The sequence below is a fragment of the Glycine soja genome, chromosome 15 (genome assembly GCF_004193775.1).
Source record: "Glycine soja cultivar W05 chromosome 15, ASM419377v2, whole genome shotgun sequence".
NCBI classification, from domain to species: Eukaryota; Viridiplantae; Streptophyta; class Magnoliopsida; order Fabales; family Fabaceae; genus Glycine; species Glycine soja.
Genome location: NC_041016.1, coordinates 24581044 through 24601622, shown reverse-complemented (window position 1 = coordinate 24601622; position 20579 = coordinate 24581044). Strand labels below are relative to the sequence as shown.

The 20579-nt window shown below is 44.8% G+C and overlaps 1 protein-coding gene across 1 annotated transcript in view; it reads left to right on the top strand.

The window, feature by feature from the left end:
• Positions 1 to 7869: 7869 nt before the first annotated feature.
• The window catches only part of LOC114386000, a gene marked incomplete at both ends in the record, with an annotated part of 14818 nt that continues 2108 nt past the window's right edge, over positions 7870 to 20579 (top strand). The window contains 3 exons of the mRNA XM_028346019.1: positions 7870 to 8463; positions 9763 to 10482; positions 11196 to 12769. Of these exons, the coding sequence (XP_028201820.1) occupies positions 7870 to 8463; positions 9763 to 10482; positions 11196 to 12769 (2888 nt within the window). The remainder of the gene's footprint in view (positions 8464 to 9762; positions 10483 to 11195; positions 12770 to 20579) is intronic.

Sequence of the window (20579 nt, the reverse complement as noted above, 5' to 3'; positions counted from 1 at the left end):
AGTTCTCGAAATCAAATCTTTTAATTCATTCTATGCACCTTTAGTGGTCCCGACTTGTTTCACGTACTTTTATTTTCATTTCGTTTGTTTTTCATACCCCTTTTTGACGTGCTTTAACCATTTATTTAAGTCGTTTTCTCACCTAATAAATAATAAAATCAATTTTAACCGATCATTTGAGTTGTAATATTGTTTAATCACTGTTAAAATAAAATCCAACCGATCGTTTACGCAGTAACCACGTTTAAACCGAAAAAAGGCAAAATAATAATAAAATAATCAAAATATCTTCGAATAAAATAATCAAAAAAATCAATTGGACATTTTTCTTTGAAAGTTTCCTTGAATGAATTGACTAATAACCAAAGTGAAACTAAAGCTAAAATCAACTCACAAATCAAGCTTTGTCCGCAAAATAACTAAAAACCGTTTTAAGGTCCAACGCCTTAAACAGTACTCTTTGCTTTTATTGGTTAACATGGATCGTTCAAAAGCATAAAATCAATATGTAACTTCCAGGGGGTTCCAACAAAAGGCGGTGCCTTCTGGTGGAAGCAACCCAGCTCGCCTGGGCGAGCTGGGCATCAACCAACTCCCTCCTTTCTCCTATAAATAGGGGAAAGAGCGCATAACAAAAATTTCATCCCTTCTAGTATTTAGGATTCTCTCGAAATTAGTGAGGAAAATTGTTTCCACGGAAAAAATCCAAGCCGAGGTGCATCCGTAAATCTTTCAAGACGTTTCTGTGAGCGATTTCGTGAAGATTCTTCACCGTTCTTCATCGTTCTTCGTCGTTCTTTGGTCTTCAACCGGAAAGTTCTCGAAATCGAATCTTTCAATTCATTCTATGCACCTTTAGTGGTCCCCACTTGTTTCGCGTACTTTTATTTTCATTTCATTTGTTTTTCGTACCCCCTTTTGACGTGCTTTAACCATTTATTTAAGCCATTTTCTCACCTAATAAATAATAAAATGAATTTCAACCGATCATTTGAGTTGTAATATTGTTTAATCACTCTTAAAATAAAATCCAATCGATCGTTTACGCAGTAACCACGTTTAAACCAAAAAAAGGCAAAATTATAATAAAATAATCAAAATATCTTCGAATAAAATAATCAAAAAAATCAATTAGACATTTTTCTTTGAAAGTTTCCTTGAATGAATTGACTAATAACCAAAGTGAAACTAAAGCTAAAATCAACGCACAAATCAAGCTTTGTCCGCAAAAATCACTAAAAACTATTTTAAGGTCCAACGCATTAAACGGTCCTCTTTGCTTTTATTGGTTAACATGGACCGTTCAAAAGCATAAAATCAATATGTAACTTCCAGGGGGTTCAAACAGAAGGCGATGCCTTCTGGTGGAAGCAACCCAGCTCTCTTGGGCGAGCTGGGCGGCAACCAACTCCCTCTTTTCTCCTATAAATAGGGGAAAAAGGGTAGAGCAAAAATGTTAAGCCCATCTGGTATGTAGGATTCTCTCGAAATTAGTGAGGAAAATTGTTTCTGTGGAAAAAATTCAAGCCGAGGTGCATCCGTAACGCTTCCAAGACATTTCCGTGAGCGATTTCGTGAAGATTCTTCACCGTTCTTCATCGTTCTTCGTTCATTCTTCATCGTTCTTTCGTCTTCAACCGATAAGTTCTCGAAATCGAATCTTTCAATTCATTCTATGCACCCTTAGTGGTCCTCACTTGTTTCGAGTACTTTTATTTTCATTTCGTTTGTTTTTCGTACCCCTTTTTGACGTGCTTTAACCATTTATTTAAGCCATTTTCTCACCTAATAAATAATAAAATGAATTTTAACCGATCATTTGAGTTGTAATATTGTGTAATCACTGTTAAAATAAAATCCAATCGATCGTTCACGCAGTAACCACGTTTAAACCGAAAAAAGGCAAAATAATAATAAAATAATCAAAATGTCTTCGAAGAAAATAATCAAAAAAATCAATCGGACGTTTTTCTTTGAAAGTTTCCTTGAATGAATTGACTAATAACCAAAGTGAAACTAAAGCGAAAATCAACTCACAAATCAAGCTTTGTCCGCAAAAATCACTAAAAACGTTTTAAGGTCGAATGCCTTAAACGGTCCGCTTTGGTTTTATTGGTTAACATGGACTGTTCAAAAACATAAAATAACCATGTAACTTTACCGCTTTTGTCAAAATCCAAAGAGATCGTTAATGGTCCAATGCCTTAACGTTTCTCTCCTTTCAAAACTAAAAGATCATTTAATGGTCCAACGCCTTAAATGACCTTTTGTTCGGTTAAAATATATCTCGCGAAAAAGATAAAAACAACTTAACCAAACTTTTAGTTCTCAAAGAACTACGTAGGTCCGATTTCCTCATCGCAATTGAGGAATACGTAGGAGCAAGGGAAACACCCTTGTCGACCACAAAAAGATAAAAAATACAAAAAGGCATAAAAAGACATAGAAACATAAAAAAGGAAAAAATAAAACATTTTGAAGTCATATTTGCACACTTGATTAAAGGTTGCCATCCCTTGTGATGGACGCGTGGGGTGCTAATACCTTCGCCGTGCGTAAAAACAACTCCCGAACCTTTTCACACTTTTCATAGACCACACCTTTTCCGGTTTTTCCGATGTTTTACTGAAATAAACGTTGGTGGAGACTCCGCGCATTTTCCTTTCTTGGAGGACGCATCCGTGAGTCTCACTTCGCCCCCCCGCCGAAGGGTAGTGTCATACCCTAATTTCGTCCGGGGACCTTTGCTTGATGACATGCGACCTTTCTTTGGTCCTTGTGAGGTGCTTGGTACCCATCATTAGGCAATTTGTGAAATTCCAGGACATGCCGAAAAACCAAAAAAATATTGATGCACAATCCGTAAGTTTCCGTGACACACCGGAAATCAAATGGAAGCATCGTTGCATAATTAAGTGAGGTTCCGCAACATTCCGTAAGTCAAAAAGGGGATGATTATGTAATCCGCAAAGTTCCGTAACATTACGGAAAGAAAACAAGTATCGTTACGAAATTCGTAAGTTTCCGTAACTTGACGAAAAAAAGAATCACCAAAAAAAGTAGAGGGGGGTGTACTTAGTAAAAATGGGGGTGCAAATAGCACCCAGGCCCACTTGGGCCCTCCAGAATATTCCTCCAGAAGGCTGTTGCTTCTGGAGGAAGCAACCTGGCTCGCCTGTGCGAGCTGGGCGGCAACCACCTCTCCTATTTTGCTATAAATAGGGGAGGAAGTGAAGAAGAAAGGGGTTCAGCCCCTTTGGCACTTCTCTCTCTTTCGAATTTGCTTGGAAAAATTGTTTCCGTGAAGAAAATCTAAGCCGAGGCGCTTCCGAAACGTTTCCGTAACGTTTTCCGTGAGGAATTTTGCAAAGGTTTCAACCGTTCTTCGACGTTCTTCATTCGTTCTTCATCGTTCTTCGATCTTCAACGGGTAAGTACCTCGAACCAAGCTTTTCGATTCATTCTATGCACCCATGGTGGTCCACATTGTGTTTCGTGCATTTTTATTCTCGTTTTGTTTACTTTTTATACCCCCTGTTGACGTGCTTAAGCCATTTTACTTAAGTCATTTCTCGCTTAACTTAAAAATAAAATCAATTTCCACCGAACGTTTGAATTGTATTATCCGTTAACTTCGGTTAAAATGAATTCCGACCGTTCGGTCGTGCCGTAACCACGTTGGAAATCAAAAAGAGGTAAAAAATAATATAATAATAAAAAAAAAACATCTTTTAGCCAAATAAAGCGGAAAATCAATCGGACGTTTTCTCTTTGGGATTTCTCATTCTTAATCGAATTGATTAATAACTAAAGTGAAACTAAGGCTAAAATCAACTCGCCTAGTCAAGCTCGTCCACAAAAATAGGCTTTTGAAGTTTGTCATTTCAATTTCTCACTAAGTAAAATGGGTCATTTTTTAGGTCCAACGCCTTAAAATGATCACCTCTTAAGCAAAAAGAGAATCACTTGATAAGAAAGAACTACGTAGGTCTGATTTCCTCATCGCAAATTGAGGAATACGTAGGAGCAAAGGGAAACACCCTTGTCGACCACAAAAAGAGAAAAATATAAAGGGTATAAAGGATATAGAGACATAAAAAGGGAACATAAAAAATCAAAGTCATGTTTGCACATTCGATTAAAGGCTGCCGTCCCTTGGGACGGACGTGTGGGGTGCTAATACCTTCCCCGTGCGTAAATACAACTCCCGAACCTTTCACTTAAAAGTTCGTAGATCGCGTCTTTTCCGGTTTTTCTGACGTTTTCCTCAAATAAACGTTGGTGGCGACTCCGCGCGTATTCCTTTCGTGGAACACGCATCCCGCGAGTATCGCGTTGCCCTCCCGCCGAAGGGTAGGTTGCGACAGTTGGCGACTCCACTGGGGACTATTTTTAGAGAGTTAGGCCATTTAATTTTGTGCAATGTTTTACCGTGACTTACCCCTTTTGTTGGTTTCCTTTCATTATGTTCTTGTGTATATAAACTCTTTGTTGCTTTTAGTGCGTTTTAAAATGTATGCATGAAGTAAATATTTATTCATTTGATGCACACAAAAACCAACACTATTTGCACACACTGTGAGTGAAAAAGGGCCCTATACCCGGGTTCATGGGAGCATAAGGAGTGGAGGTGAATCTGTGATCATGCTAGGTCTCCGACTTGCTTGATTACAGTGAACCCTCATCTAGAGCTTTTCTCTTTGAAAACTTATTGTTGCTAGTAGTCCCTACTGCTGCAATATGTTCTTCGAAGGGGATGATACCTCTAGAAACCATCAAGAGAGATATAACTACCTTGGGAATTATTGCTAAAAGCCTAGTTAGTTCTCTCCCTTATAGGTCCTTTAAATAGGGGGCACGGAGCAAACACGCTGCGTGCCATTTTTCACACTGCCATGCATGAGTATCATATACCCTTTTGCTTATGTTCGGTAAATATTGTCATACTGTGTACATTCCCGCATTGTGTCTTTTGCATAGGCATTGCATATGGGTTCTGTCTTGATCCCTTCTGTAAACAAACCAACGGAGGGTCAGTGTCGCCTTCTTAAAAACGTGCATTGGGGCATTTTGTTACCCCTAGACGCCGTATCTAAGAAGGGGACAAATTCCCCGGACCCCCGCATTCCTAGATTGCATCTGTGTCATATGCATTCCATCATGCATTCATCCATCTCACCTATGAGATATCGGAGTTTTGATTTGCACCAGCTTTTGTCTCACTTTAGTAAGCATGGGAACAAATCAAACCGGCAAGAGGTTCTACCAAGTCAAGGTCAAAAGCCTAGATACCACCAACATCAAGGAATTAGGGCGGTTGATGGAACCCCTCCAAATGCAAACCTTCCGCAAGACTTACGGAAAGATCTTAGAGTTGACCATAGCAGAGGTGTCCATAGAAGCCATTGCATCACTTACCCAATACTACGACCAGCCTTTGAGGTGCTTCACATTCGGAGACTTCCAATTAGTACCAACCATTGAAGAATTTGAGGAAATTCTAGGATGTCCTCTCGGGGGAAGAAAACCATATCTTTCCTCCGGGTGTCTCCCCTCTTTGAGCAGAATTGCAACTGTGGTCAAGGATTCAGCAAGAGGTTTGGACCGCATAAAACAGACTCGGAACGGCATAGTGGGCCTACCACAGAGGTACCTAGAAGACAAGGCGAGGGGTATGGCCAATCAAGGAGACTGGGTCCCGTTTATGGATGTGTTAGCTTTGCTAATTTTTGGGGTCGTCCTCTTTCCAAACGTGGATGGTTTGGTGGACCTAGCAGCAATCGACGCTTTCCTTGCCTACCACCATAGCAAGGAAAGTCCGATGGTAGCTGTCTTGGCAGATCTATTTGACACATTTGACCGAAGGTGCGAAAAGAGTAGCGCACGGATCATCTGTTGCTTACCCGCCCTCTGTGTTTGGTTGGTTTCGCACTTGTTCCAACAAGACACAAGACATCCATGTCCGCTCCTGAGCCATCGCTCGTGTACTGAAAAGAGGAGAATAGATTGGGACCAGCTCTTGGCCGGGATAGGAGGTAGAACAATCAGTTGGTTCCCCCGATGGAAGGAAGGAAAAGAAGGAGTCCTTTTCTCATGTGGAAGATACCCAAACATTCCGCTGGTCGGAACGAGGGGTTGTATTAACTACAATCCCGCGCTCGCTATAAGACAACTAGGGTACCCCATGAGGGGAGCACCGACGGGAGAAAGCATGTCTCCTTTCCTTGTGAGGGATTTCGGCGCACAAAATTCCAAGACTATACAAAAAATCCATAAGGCATGGGAAACCCCGTTAAGGAAAGATCAAGAGCTTAGAGGCATTCGTAATGGCATCATTGGTGGGTACCACGAATGGCTGAAAGTTCATATATGAGGTTTAGATTGGCTCGCCAAGTTAAAAGTCGTCAGCGAAGAGAGTTTTGAAGCACCGGAAGAGGACGAAGAAGTCCAAGCTCTCAAAAGCGAGTTAGGAAAGGCAAAACTTGCCAAGGAGAAGTTCAAGTTGACCGCTACACACGTTTGGAAGGAGTGTGCCGGGTTACGGGAAGAGAATGCAATTACCGCAAGAGCCCTTGAACAAGAGACCAAGAGGGCTCGCAAGGAAGAGTATGGCCGGAACAAATTTCGCGGAGCTCTATGGGGTAGCAATAGTGAACTCAAGTTGCGAAGGGAAGAAAGAGACCAGTCGCGAGCACATAGCATGGTTCTGAAAGAGGAGTTAATTGCTTGTTCGAGGTCCAAAAGAAGTTTGTCTCAGCGTTTATGCGAGACGGAGACCAACATGCTAGCTATCATCGCTAAGTACCAAGAAGAGTTGGGTCTAGCCATGGCCCACGAGCATAGAATCGCGGACGAGTATGCTCAAGTGTACGCGGAAAAAGAGGCTAGAGGAAGGGTGATCGACTCTTTACACCAAGGGGCAACCATGTGGATGGACCGGTTTGCTCTTACCTTGAACGGGAGTCAAGAACTTCCCCGCTTATTAGCCAAGGCCAAGGCGATGGCAGACACCTACTCCACCCCCGAAGAGATTCATGGGCTTCTCGGCTATTGTCAGCATATGATAGACTTAATGGCCCACATAATTAGAAATCGTTAGGAAACTTGTATGGTCTCTCAGACCTTGACTAGATATGACTTCCTTTTTGAAATAAATTGAGTTGGTCCCATGTTTCTACTCCAAAAAGCTTGTGCAAATCAAATCACTCCTACATTTCATCTCTAGCATGCATTTTCTTTCTTTACCCACTCCTCACGTTTGGTTTTTTAGGGAAAAACACCATAACTAAACGCGCCGCAAGGTATCCCTATCGCACCAGATCCAAATCTAGAACGATGGGTGATCAAGAGGAGACGCAAGAATAGATGAAAGCCGACATGTCGGCTCTGAAAGAACAAATGGCCTCCATGATGGAGGCCATGTTAAGTATGAAGCAGCTCATAGAGAAGAACGCGGCCACCGCCGCCGCTGTCAGTTCGGCTGCCGAAGCAGACCCGACTCTCTTGGCAACTACGCACCATCCTCCCTTAAACATAGTAGGACGGGGAAGGGACACACTGGGGCACGATGGCAGCCCTCACCTGGGATACAACCGAGTGACTTACCCTTATGGATTGCCGCCCAACTATTCACCACCCGTCTTGCAAGAAGAGGCGGGCCACATTGCTTCTCCCGTCCATGAAAGAGAGCCTCCTCAGCAGCCCGACGAAGTCCACAAAGACCCTCAAGATTATGCTCGAAGGGAGGTCGAGTTCTATCCCCCGATCCCCGAAGGGCCGGCACCAGGCACGTTGCCTCAACCCAACATCGCAGCACCACCAATAGTTTTGTCCACGGAAGGGCCGCCCCCAGCAACTGAAGAAAGGAGGAAGCTCGATCTCCTTGAGGAAAGATTGACGGCCGTGGAAGGATTTGGGGACTATCCGTTCGCAGACATGACGGATCTTTGCTTAGTACCCGATGTTGTTATTCCCCTGAAGTTCAAAGTGCCGGACTTCGACAAGTATAAAGGGACGACTTGTCCCAAAAACCATCTCAAGATGTACTGCCGTAAGATGGGCGCCCACTCTAAAGATGAAAAGTTGTTAATACACTTCTTTCAGGATAGCTTGGCCGGGGCTGCGGTAGTGTGGTACACTAATTTGGAAGCTTCCCGTATCCGTACTTGGAAGGATCTGATTACCGCCTTCCTAAGGCAGTATCAGTACAATTCTGATATGGCTCCTGACCGTACTCAACTGCAGAATATGTTCAAGAAAGAGGGTGAAACCTTTAAAGAATATGCGCAGCGATGGAGGGATTTGGCGGCACAAGTAGCTCCTCCCATGGTTGAGAGAGAGATGATCACCATGATGGTAGACACTCTGCCAGTGTTCTACTATGAGAAGCTAGTAGGTTACATGCCGTCCAGCTTTGCGGATCTAGTGTTTGCCGGGGAAAGAATCGAGGTAGGATTGAAAAGAGGAAAGTTTGATTACGTTTCCTCCACAAATGCGAATGCCAAAAGAATCGGGGCAACGGGGGCAAAAAAGAAGGAGGGAGATGCCCATGCCGTCTCTTCAACACCCGCGTGGGTCAAACCCCAGCAAACACCTCATGGTACCCATCAGTACGCGCAACATCACCCAAGTTTCTCGGCTCATACTGGGAACGCCTCTAGTTCAACACCCGTGCAGCCTAAGGCACCCACCCAGAGGGAAGCTCCCCAAGTTCCAACTCCGAACACGACTCGACCGGCCGGTAATTCCAACACGACAAGGAAATTCCCTCCGAGGCCATTTCCGGAATTCACCCCACTCCCAATGACGTACGAAGATCTTCTGCCATCCCTCATCGCCAATCATTTGGCCGTGGTAACTCCTGAAAGGGTCCTCGAACCCCCTTTCCCGAAGTGGTATGACCCTAACGCAACTTGCAAGTACCATGGGGGTGCCCCGGGGCATTCCGTCGAAAAATGCTTGGCCCTTAAATACAAGGTCCAACATTTAATGGATGCCGGATGGCTGACTTTCCAAGAGGATCGGCCCAATCTGAGAACCAACCCGCTCGCCAATCATGGAGGGGGAGCGGTTAATGCAGTTGAGTCCAATAGGCCGCACAGGTCTAAACCTTTAAGGGATGTGGCAACCCCTAGGAGGTTTATCTTTGAGGCCCTACAAAAAGGAGGTGTGATTCCCCATAGTGGGTATAAGGAGGATTCCTGTCTGCTACACTCCGGCGAGATGCATGACATGGAGACGTGTTTGGGAGTAGAGCAATTGTTACAGCGGATGATAGATCAAGGTCGACTGGAAGTCGACATTGAAGGAAAAGAAGAGCATCATATATGCATGCAATCTACGGAGGGGAGCGGTGTTGCGAAACCCAAACCCTTGGTGATATACTTCACTAAAAGCGCAACTTCGCAAAAGCCTGGACACCCCTTAGTAGCCAAACCTGTCCCTTTCCCATACCAAAATAGCCACGCGGTCCCGTGGAGATATGCACCTCCGAGGGAGGAGGAAGAAGAAGTCACTGACGTCAGCTCGCTGTCAGCTAAAGTAACAAATATCACGGGACTGAGTGGTGTGACCCGTAGTGGTCGTGTGTTCGCACCTCCGGACCTACCAGTCCAACCCGCGGACGTCAAGGGAAAAGGAAAAGTGGTGGAGGAACAGGATGGCGAAGCACCCCACGCTTCGAATAAAGATATTTCGGCAAAGGGCCCCCCGGAGAAAAAGGATGGTAAAAAGGAGGTGTCGCTAGAGGAAGCCAGCGAGTTCCTTCGGATAATTCAGCAGAGCGAATTCAAGGTTATCGAACAGCTCAACAAAACCCCGGCCAGGGTCTCGCTGTTGGAGTTACTTATGAGCTCCGAGCCTCATCGGGCTCTGCTAGTAAAAGTTCTGAACGAGGCTCGTGTGGCCCAAGATATCTCGGTAGAAGGTTTCGGAGGGCTGGTCAACAATATCACTGCCAACAACTATCTTGCCTTCGCCGAAGAAGAAATCCCCGCCGAGGGGAGAGGGCATAATAAGGCTTTACACGTATCAGTCAAGTGTATGGACCATATCGTAGCCAAGGTGCTCATCGATAATGGTTCCAGTTTAAACGTGATGCCTAAGAGCACTTTGGAGAAGTTACCATTCAATGCTTCCCACTTAAAACCAAGTTCAATGGTGGTTCGTGCCTTCGACGGCACTCGCCGAGAGGTTAGGGGGGAGATCGATCTCCCAGTACAAATAGGCCCTCACACCTGTCAAGTCACCTTCCAAATAATGGATATTAACCCCCTTTACAGCTGCCTGTTGGGGCGCCCGTGGATCCACTCAGTGGGAGTTGTGCCTTCTACACTCCACCAAAAGCTGAAATTCGTAGTGGAGGGGCACTTGGTCATCGTGTTAGGCGAGGAAGACATCTTGGTAAGCTGCCCCTCCTCCATGCCTTATGTGGAAGCCGCAGAAGAATCGTTAGAAACTGCTTTCCAGTCTTTTGAGGTGGTCAGCATTTCCTCCGTGGACTCCCTCTTTGGGCAGCCTTGTCTGTCCGATGCAGCGGTAATGATGGCCCGAGTTATGTTGGGGAACGGTTATGAACCCGGGATGGGTTTAGGCAAAGACAACGGCGGCATAACTAGCCTGATAAATACTCAAGGAAACCGTGGGAAGTATGGTTTAGGCTATAAGCCCACTCAGGCGGACATGAAAAGAAGCATCGCGGGAAGGAAGAACAGTGGTCAAAGCTCGCGTTGGAGACAAGAAAGTGAAGGAAGCCCGCCCTGCCACATAAGTAGAAGCTTTATAAGCGCGGGTCTGGGAGACAAAGGTCAAGTGTTCGCGATATGCGAAGATGATGTTCCGAGTACTTTGGATTTGGTACGACCATGCCCTCCTGATTTCCGGCTGGGAAATTGGCGAGTGGAAGAACGCCCCGGCATTTACGCAACGAGCATAATATAAACCTTTACGGTTTTAAAAGCTCTATAGTTGGGCCTAGGCTTTAGAGTTTTTCCTTTTGTTAAGGCTTTGTGTCTTTTGTTTTTGAATTTATAATACAAGGATCTTTCTTCATCTGTTCCTGGTCTCTACCCATTCTCATTCATTTGCATGTTTACTTCTTTTTTTGAAACGGCAGATCCGATGACGAGTCCCCCGAAGGTACTAATACCTGGGACCCGCCTATCGACTTCGAGCAAGAAATGAATCAAACGGAAGATGAAGGAAATGAGGATGTGCGACTTCCCCCAGAACTAGAAAGAATGGTCGCCCATGAGGACCAAGAAACGGGGCCTCATCAAGAAGAAACAGAGCTAGTAGACTTAGGAATTGGCAGTGGAAAGAGGGAAGTAAAGATAGGTACAGGTATTACCGCACCTATCCGTGAAGAATTAATAATCCTGCTAAAAGATTACCAAGACATCTTTGCTTGGTCATACCAAGATATGCCCGGTTTGAGTTCTGACATTGTACAGCACCGATTACCTCTAAATCCCGAGTGTTCCCCGGTAAAACAGAAACTGAGAAGGATGAAGCCTGAAACCTCCTTGAAAATAAAAGAAGAAGTGAAGAAGCAATTTGACGCTGGATTTCTGGCCGTCGCTCGGTATCCAGAATGGGTTGCCAACATCGTACCAGTTCCTAAGAAAGATGGGAAAGTACGAATGTGTGTGGATTATCGGGACCTGAATCGGGCCAGTCCCAAGGACAATTTTCCTTTACCACACATCGATATCCTCGTGGATAACACGGCCAATTTCGCCTTATTTTCCTTCATGGACGGTTTCTCTGGTTACAATCAGATAAAGATGGCGCCCGAGGATATGGAAAAGACTACTTTCGTCACCCTGTGGGGGACGTTCTGTTACAAAGTGATGTCCTTTGGACTCAAGAATGCCGGGGCAACTTATCAACGGGCCATGGTAGCTTTGTTCCATGATATGATGCATCAAGAGATCGAGGTCTACGTGGACGACATAATTGCTAAATCTAAATCCGAGGAAGAACACCTTGTCAACCTGCGAAAGTTGTTCGAAAGGCTTAAGAAATATCAATTAAGGTTGAACCCTGCTAAGTGTACCTTTGGGGTCAAATCAGGGAAATTGCTTAGTTTCATTGTAAGCCAGAAAGGGATAGAGGTAGACCCCGAAAAAGTGAAGGCCATCCTTGAGATGCCAGAACCCCGTACAGAGAGGCAAGTCCGAGGTTTCCTGGGGCGCTTGAATTATATTGCCAGATTCATATCGCAGCTCACCGCCATTTGTGAGCCATTGTTCAAGCTCTTGCGCAAAAACCAAACTGATCGCTGGAATGAGGATTGCCAAGAGGCTTTTGGAAGGATCAAAAAGTGCCTAATGAATCCTCCCGTGCTTATGCCGCCAGTACCTGGAAGGCCTCTCATTTTGTACATGACAATCTTGGACGAGTCAATGGGGTGTATGCTGGGGCAACATGACGAATCCGGGAAGAAAGAGCGCGCTGTTTACTACCTGAGTAAGAAGTTCACGACCTATGAGATGAATTACTCCTTGCTCGAAAGAACGTGTTGTGCTTTAGTATGGGCATCCCATCGCCTAAGGCAGTACATGCTGAGCCATACTACCTGGTTGATATCCAAAATGGACCCGGTTAAGTACATCTTTGAAAAGCCAGCTCTCACGGGACGAATCGCCCGGTGGCAAGTCCTGCTATCTGAATTTGATATAGTCTACGTCACCCAAAAGGCGATAAAAGGAAGCGCTTTAGCAGATTATTTGGCTCAACAGCCTCTTAACGACTACCAGCCATGCATCCTGAATTCCCGGATGAGGACATCATGGCCTTGTTCGAGGAAAAATGGACGAAGATCGGGACAAATGGACTGTATGGTTTGACGGAGCGTCAAACATTCTAGGTCATGGCGTTGGGGCAGTGTTGGTCTCTCCGGACAATCAATGTGTACCTTTCACAGCCAGGCTAGGATTCGACTGCACCAACAACATGGCCGAATATGAAGCATGTGCCCTAGCCGTCCAGGCAGCGATTGACTCCAATGTCAAACTACTCAAGGTGTACGGCGACTCGGCATTGGTAATCCATCAGCTGAGAGGGGAATGGGAAACTAGAGATCCCAAGCTGATACCCTACAAAGCCTATATCAAGGAATTGGCTAAGACCTTCGATGAGATCTCCTTCCATCATGTTCCCCGCGAGGAAAATCAAATGGCGGATGCACTTGCTACGTTGGCGTCTATGTTCCAGCTAACACCGCACGGGATCTACCCTACATTGAATTTTGGTGTCGTGGCAAACCCGCGCATTGTTGCCAAGTGGAAGAGGAACGGGACGGAAAGCCTTGGTATTTCGACATCAAGCGATATGTCGTAAGCAAAGAATACCCGCCAGAGATTGCCGACAACGATAAAAGGACATTGAGAAGTTGGCAGCCGGTTTCTTCATGAGCGGAAGCATACTGTATAAAAGAAATCACGACATGACACTCCTGCGGTGTGTGGATGCCAGGAGGCGAATCACATGATCGAGGAAGTCCATGAGGGCTCGTTTGGAACGCACGCCAACGGGCATGCTATGGCCAGGAAGATCCTAAGAGCAGGTTATTACTGGCTTACCATGGAAAGTGATTGTTGTGTCCATGTGAGGAAATGCCACAAATGTCAAGCATTCTCGGATAATGTCAATGCCCCACCACATCCTCTGAATGTCATGTCCGCCCCTTGGCCTTTCTCCATGTGGGGAATAGATGTCATCGGGGCCATTGAGCCCAAGGCCTCGAATGGTCATCGCTTCATCCTCGTAGCGATAGATTATTTCACCAAGTGGGTCGAGGCGGCTTCATATACCAATGTCACGAGGAATGTGGTGGTCAGGTTCATTAAGAAAGAGATCATCTGCCGATATGGTTTGCCAAGGAAGATTATCACGGACAACGGCACCAACCTGAATAACAAGATGATGGGGGAAATGTGCGAGGAGTTTAAAATCCAGCATCACAATTCCACACCCTACCGGCCAAAGATGAATGGAGCCGTGGAAGCGGCCAATAAGAATATCAAAAAGATTATCCAAAAGATGACCGTGTCATACAAGGATTGGCACGAAATGCTCCCATTCGCGTTACACGGTTACCGAACTTCAGTGCGAACGTCAACTGGGGCAACGCCGTTCTCATTGGTATATGGGATGGAGGCTGTGTTACCGTTTGAGGTAGAAGTCCCGTCATTAAGGATCTTGGCAAAATCCGGATTAAAGGAATTAGAGTGGGCTCAAACGCGCTATGACCAGCTCAACCTCATTGAGGGTAAGCGCTTAACGGCCATGAGTCATGGGCGCTTATACCAGCAAAGAATGAAGAGTGCATTCGACAAGAAAGTACGCTTACGCAAGTTCCATGAAGGAGACCTTGTGCTAAAGAAAATGTCCCATGCTGTCAAGGACCATCGAGGGAAATGGGCCCGAACTACGAAGGGCCTTTTGTTGTGAAGAGGGCTTTTTCCGGAGGAGCCCTGGTGCTTACCAACATGGATGGCGAAGAGCTACCTTCACCTGTGAACTCTGATGTCGTCAAACAATATTATGCTTAGAAGCTGGGGCAATTAAGGATGTCGCTGCATGTTCTTTATCTTTATGCGTTTTCTGGATTTCCCCCAGGGATTTCCTGTCTGTTGTATCTCTCGTTACAATCTTTCAAAGAAATGAACGTGGATTCGAGGCTTTAGTCCTCACGTTAGTTTCAAACCTTGCGTTAATCTGTGATCACCTGAGCCCTTCCGCTCAGTTCATGGGATGCCCCAAGCGCTTAATTAGAATTGAACCTGAACCAACTTTCCCTAAATTTGCTGCGTTTGAAAACATTCATGCATACGCATACGCATGCATATTGTTGTGGTAAAACAGGGGCAGGATCATCTTGGGCTACCTTCTGGGGTAGAGACAAAACATGAATGGCAGAAACCAATCAAGGCAAGGTAATGACGCGGTCAAGATTGGCCATACCTGGTTGTTTATTACTTGCAGGTACTTAAGGACGGATGCAAGTGGGGATGGGGTCACGACCGACCGATCGTTGCCCCTTCTCTGCGCGAAACAAGCAGAGAATGTCGCTGCAAGGCAGCCCCGTATCCTTTGTATTTTGCAGCCTTCTTTTACTATTTGTTTGTTTTAAAAAGTAAAAATAAGTAATCAACACCTAATTCTAACCTAAGTAAGTTCAAGTTAGGCAAGATGCTAATCCATGAGAAGGGAGGGGACATGGTTAATGTTCCCCTCAAAAAAAAATAAAAAAAAAATGTGCAGGTTAGCTCGCCTGGGCGAGCCACCCCTGCACCAAATTATAAGAATGACGAAAGGGGGGACGTTTTTGCATTCAAAAACTTCCTTTCCCCCCTTTCAAAAGCCATACCCACGGGATTGACGAGTTTGCAACCCTAGGGTCATCCTTTTTCGCATTTTTTGATTCCGTTTTGCGCTTTTGTTCATCACCAACAAGTAAGTGTTCCATCCCTAAGCTTTCTAGCTTTTCATTGGTGTATTTTGATCTCCTTTTGGTGCTCTAAATTGTGGGAATGTGCTCAAATATATGGGGCAATTTTGGTTTGTTTTCTTGCTTGATTAGGTTGAATTAGGGGTTTGTATGGGATGGCCCTAGGCCTATAATGCATTTTGGAACGATGGGACATGCCACATTGTCCCCGTTCTCTTGCTATTGACGCCTAAACGCGCGCCCACCAAGTGTTCGGTGAAATGCCTCAATGGCATTAGCGCATGACTTTTGTAAGGAAACAATCCATGGGGCATTTTGGTTTGTACATATTTTTGGAATATGCATTCATTCCCGAAAAAGGCTAGAGTAATTGCCCCACATATATCCTAGGCCTGGGAATTAAAATTTTATGCAAAAAGAACACAAGAGGAGGTGCATATTGGGTAAAGTTACCCTTTTTGGCCAGCAATCAGCTATGGGCCACGCTACAATAATTTCCCTACGCCTAGATGTTTAGGAATTTTGCTCGTCATGAATGTGTAGGTTTAGAATAAGTAGCAAAATACCTTTCGCAATTTACACTTTGGGTATGATAGCAAAATACTTGGATGTATGTACATATAACTTTTGGTAGTCGAAATGTCTCACAAAAAAGTATATATAAATATGTTGCATGTTATGTAAAGAAAATACATTACAAAAAAAATATATACCTTTTAATTTGAATACAATTTTAGTCAGCAAAGGAAAATATACTTGAATTTGCATGCGGCTTTAGGTAGCAAAAACTTGAAAAGGGCATGAAATGTAGCACCTTATTGTGTAGATAGTCAAGATTCATCATGAAGTTTGTGTATGTATGGGTATTAGAAATACCAAGATGTGCACATGTGCAATTTTTGGTACCCCAAAATGCTTTGAGTATGCATGTATGTAAATTCAGCCAAGGAGATGTGTGTGATGTAAGTAACAAATACACCTTGGAAGTACATGTAAATAATCTAGGTAACGAAGCTGCCTTGATTGTATATGGGTGCATTTTTCTTAGTTAATAGAATGTCTTGTGCAAGTGAACATTCGTGAGGAAATATGCGCATGAGCTTGCTCTAAATTTACATTGATGTTTGTATTTATGGGAGGAGGTTGTATGCCATTTTTGTTTTAAGAGTAGTGTCCCACTGGTAAAACTAACTTTCCAAATGTTTGCCTTCGCAGGAAATGGCCCCGAGGAAGCTTGCCTCAAAGAGGTCCAGGAAGGACAAGGCAGCCGAAGAAACTAGTTCCGCTCCGGAGTATGACAGTCACCGCTTTAGGAGCGTTGTACACCAGCAGCGCTTCGAGGCCATCAAGGGATGGTCATTTCTCCGGGAGCGACGTGTCCAGCTCAGGGACGACGAGTATACTGATTTCCAGGAGGAAATAGGGCGCCGGCGGTGGGCACCACTGGTTACTCCCATGGCCAAGTTTGATCCAGAAATAGTCCTTGAGTTTTATGCCAATGCTTGGCCAACAGAGGAGGGCGTGCGTGACATGAGATCCTGGGTAAGGGGTCAGTGGATCCCGTTTGATGCCGACGCTATCGGCCAACTCCTAGGATATCCGTTGGTGTGGAAGAGGGTCAGGAATGTGAGTATGGCCAGAGGAGGAACCGGTCTGATGGGTTCGATGAGGAGGCCATCGCCCAGCTGCTATGTATACCGGGGCAGGATTTTGCCCGGACTGCTGCAGGGAGGCGAGTGCGAATCATGCGCACCAACATGACCACCCTGACCCAGATATGGATGACATTGCTCCTCAGCGACATCCTGCCCACCGATCATAATTCCGACCTTCCCATGCCGAAGTGTCAGCTGGTGTACGCCATCCTGACACGGATGAGCATCCATGTGGCTCAGTTGATCGCTGATGCCATCTATATTTTTGCAGGTATGGCGCCTACTAGGCACCCTTTGGACCCAGATAAGTCCAACAGGGCCCTGGGATTTCCCGCACTGATCACAGGACTCTGCCAGTCGTTCGGAGTCCCCGTTGCACCTACCAAGGTGATTCGGCCGCCCATCACCCGGGCTTTTATTGAGAAGTACTGTACCAGAGACAGGCTCAGGGTGATGCTCCACAGGCCGCAGGCGCGCCACCACCACCTCATCAGGCTGGCCAGGCTGGGGCATTTGACATGGAGCAGTATTTACGGCATTTGGTTCGCCAGCAGGCGGCCAACCACCGAGCACATGTACAGACCCATGATTGTCTGTACCAGATGAGCCTTAGCATGCAGAGCCAGGGCTTCGCTTCTTTTTCATGCCCTACTCCAGACCAGTTCAGGGCAGAGGTTGCATGGCCCGGAAATTGGCCCGAGGCCCAAGCAGGAAAGGCACCCCCAGAAGCTCCCGGCGATGGAGAAGAGGCCCACGAGGACGAGGAGATGGCCGATTTGCTTGACTTCTTGGGAGGGAGTGGAGATACGTGACTGGGAGATCCCCAGATTCATGTTTTCTTTCATATTTCTTTTATCATTTTTATTCTATGTTATTGTTTTGACTTGAGAGACTAATGTTTGTTTTTGTTGTTTCGATTGTCATTTGTATAGTGCATACATTTTTTTAGATTGTTGCGTTAGTGTTTATATATCATTACTATCGATGATGTTTGAAATTCTGGAACCGTGTAGAGTTCTTCGTTTAGGAACATCGTCCAAAAAATGTATATGTAAAATAAACAAAAAATCATGATAAAAATAAAAATAGAAAAGAAAAAATGAAATGAATGAAATGGAAAAGAGAACAAAAGGGAAAAGAAGAGAGCAAGTAAAGAAAAAGAGAGCAAATAAGAAAAAAAAAAAAAAAAGAGAAAGCAAGTAAGAAAAAGGTGGAAAAAGAGAAAATAAGTTGTCTAGCTAAAAACCGACATGCTTTTGAAAAGAGATGATTTCCAACTTTTCTTTGAAAAAAAAATTCATTGATCATAACCGATTTTTGAAGAAAAAACGTGTCTACACCTGAAGGGTGAATGCTGTGAAAATTTCCCCGGACGCCCGAAATGGACTTGGAGGAATGCACAAATTGATAAAAGAACATATTTTGGAAAGATTGGGTCGATTTAAAATAGAGGAAATGAATCCTGAGCCCTAGCATCACATGACCATAAGAATTTGACACTTGAGCGTCCGCATAGGCGCATGCATGACCAGTTTTGCATAAAATTTCCAAATCATCATTTTTGCATTTGTGTCATGGAAATAATGTGGGGCATCCCTTTTTATCCTTGAACCAAACCAAACCCTGACATGTATCATGTCTAGCCATTCTACAAGCCTTGAGCCAAAATCCTGACTCACCATAAACCTTACCCTCGGAAGCAAAAAAAAAAAAAAGAAGGAAAGGAAATTTCCAATCAAAGAGAAAGCAAAAAAGGAAGGAAAGGAAATTCCCAATCAAAGAGAAGCAAAAAAAGAAAAGAAAGGAAATTCCCAATCAAAGAGTGGGAGAAAGAAAAATGAAAAGAAAGAAAATTCCCAACCAAAGAATGGGAGAAAATAAAAAAGAAGGAAGCTCCTGGTCAAAGAAACCAGAAGAAATGTGCAGAGAGGTCTTTGGACCAGACAATATCTGAACAGTACAGAATTGTCATCAAATGAACAAAAGAAAGAAAAGAAAACCATGACCTAAAGTGGTCTTCTCCCTTTGATTACCAACCAAAATCCTGTGCGTCGGTGACTTGTTCGCCTCGCGCAAAACCAAAACAGAAAAGGAAAAGGCAAAAAAAACACACAAAAGCCGAAAAAACCCACCAAAAGAACCCATTCCCAAGGGAAGCCTATTGATCCATGGTCACGCATGTAATTTTTGATTTGATAGGAAATAATTTGCAAAGTCAAGTCATGACATATCTATGGTTCGGAATTAGGATGAAACACTTACCTGTGCGAGATTGATACACTTTGAGTGATTTTCTTCTATTTTTGGTCGAACCCAGTGTTTCCTCTAAATGGTCATTTAGAAACGAAATGCTAACATCCAAAATCTCATTTATGGTTATGAGAAATTTCATCAGCATACTCTTCTTCCCCGGTAGAACGCATTGTTTTTCACTCAAAAAGGCATATGCTGCTCTAAATCAGTTGGAATATTTGTCTCTTTGCTAAAGCATGTTTGCATTTTAGTGGAGAAAACACCGAGACTTTTTCAAGTCTCACAAGTTATCCAGAACTACGTAGGTCTGAGTTCCTCATTGGAGGATACGTAGGAGCAAGAGCCTCGCTTTTGTCGACCACACCGCCTTTTGTTGCCATGACCCAAGAGCTGGTAGCCCGCGGAGACACCTTACGATTATCCGCACCTCGTCATTCAGTGACCCCAAGTGTGATTGACGAGCAGCAGAGGCCAATGTGGGTCATCTGCGCCCTTTCCGGAGATGTCAGCATTTTCCGATGGAGACTTTTCAAATCTCACAAGTTATCCAGAACTACGTAGGCTGAGTTCTCATTGGAGGATACGTAGGACAAGAGCCTTGCTTTTGTCGGCCCGCCCCATAATCTTTGTCATACTGACCCTGAGGTCACGTGACATGCACCCTTGTATCATCCAGAGGCGCGGGCCCGATGATACGCGGAGAACCTTACGGTTATCCGCACCCTTTTGTCATCCAGAGGCGCGGGCCCCGATGACAAGCAGAGACAAAATTTGGTCATTCTGCACCCTTGTATCATCCAGAGGCGGCGGGCCCGATGATATGCGAGATACCTTACGGTTATCCGCACCCTTTTGTCATCCAGAGGCGGCGGGCCCGATGACAAGCAGAGACAAAATTTGGTCATTCTGCACCCTTGTGTCATCCAGAAGCGGCGGGCCCGATGATACGCGGAAGATACCTTACGGTTATCCGCACCCTTTTGTCATCCAGAGGCGGCGGGCCCGATGATACGCGGAAATACCCGAGTGGTTATCCGTATAAACATTCTTTTGCTATCTGTAAAAACAGAACGCTTGATAGCATGCAGAGACTGACATAGTCTTCTGCACCTTTTGTTCCTCCGGGAACAACAAGTCATTTACATGCGGAAATTTTTATGGTCACCCGCGACTCTCAACCGAGAGGAGCGAAATTAGTGTCATACACTAATTTTCGT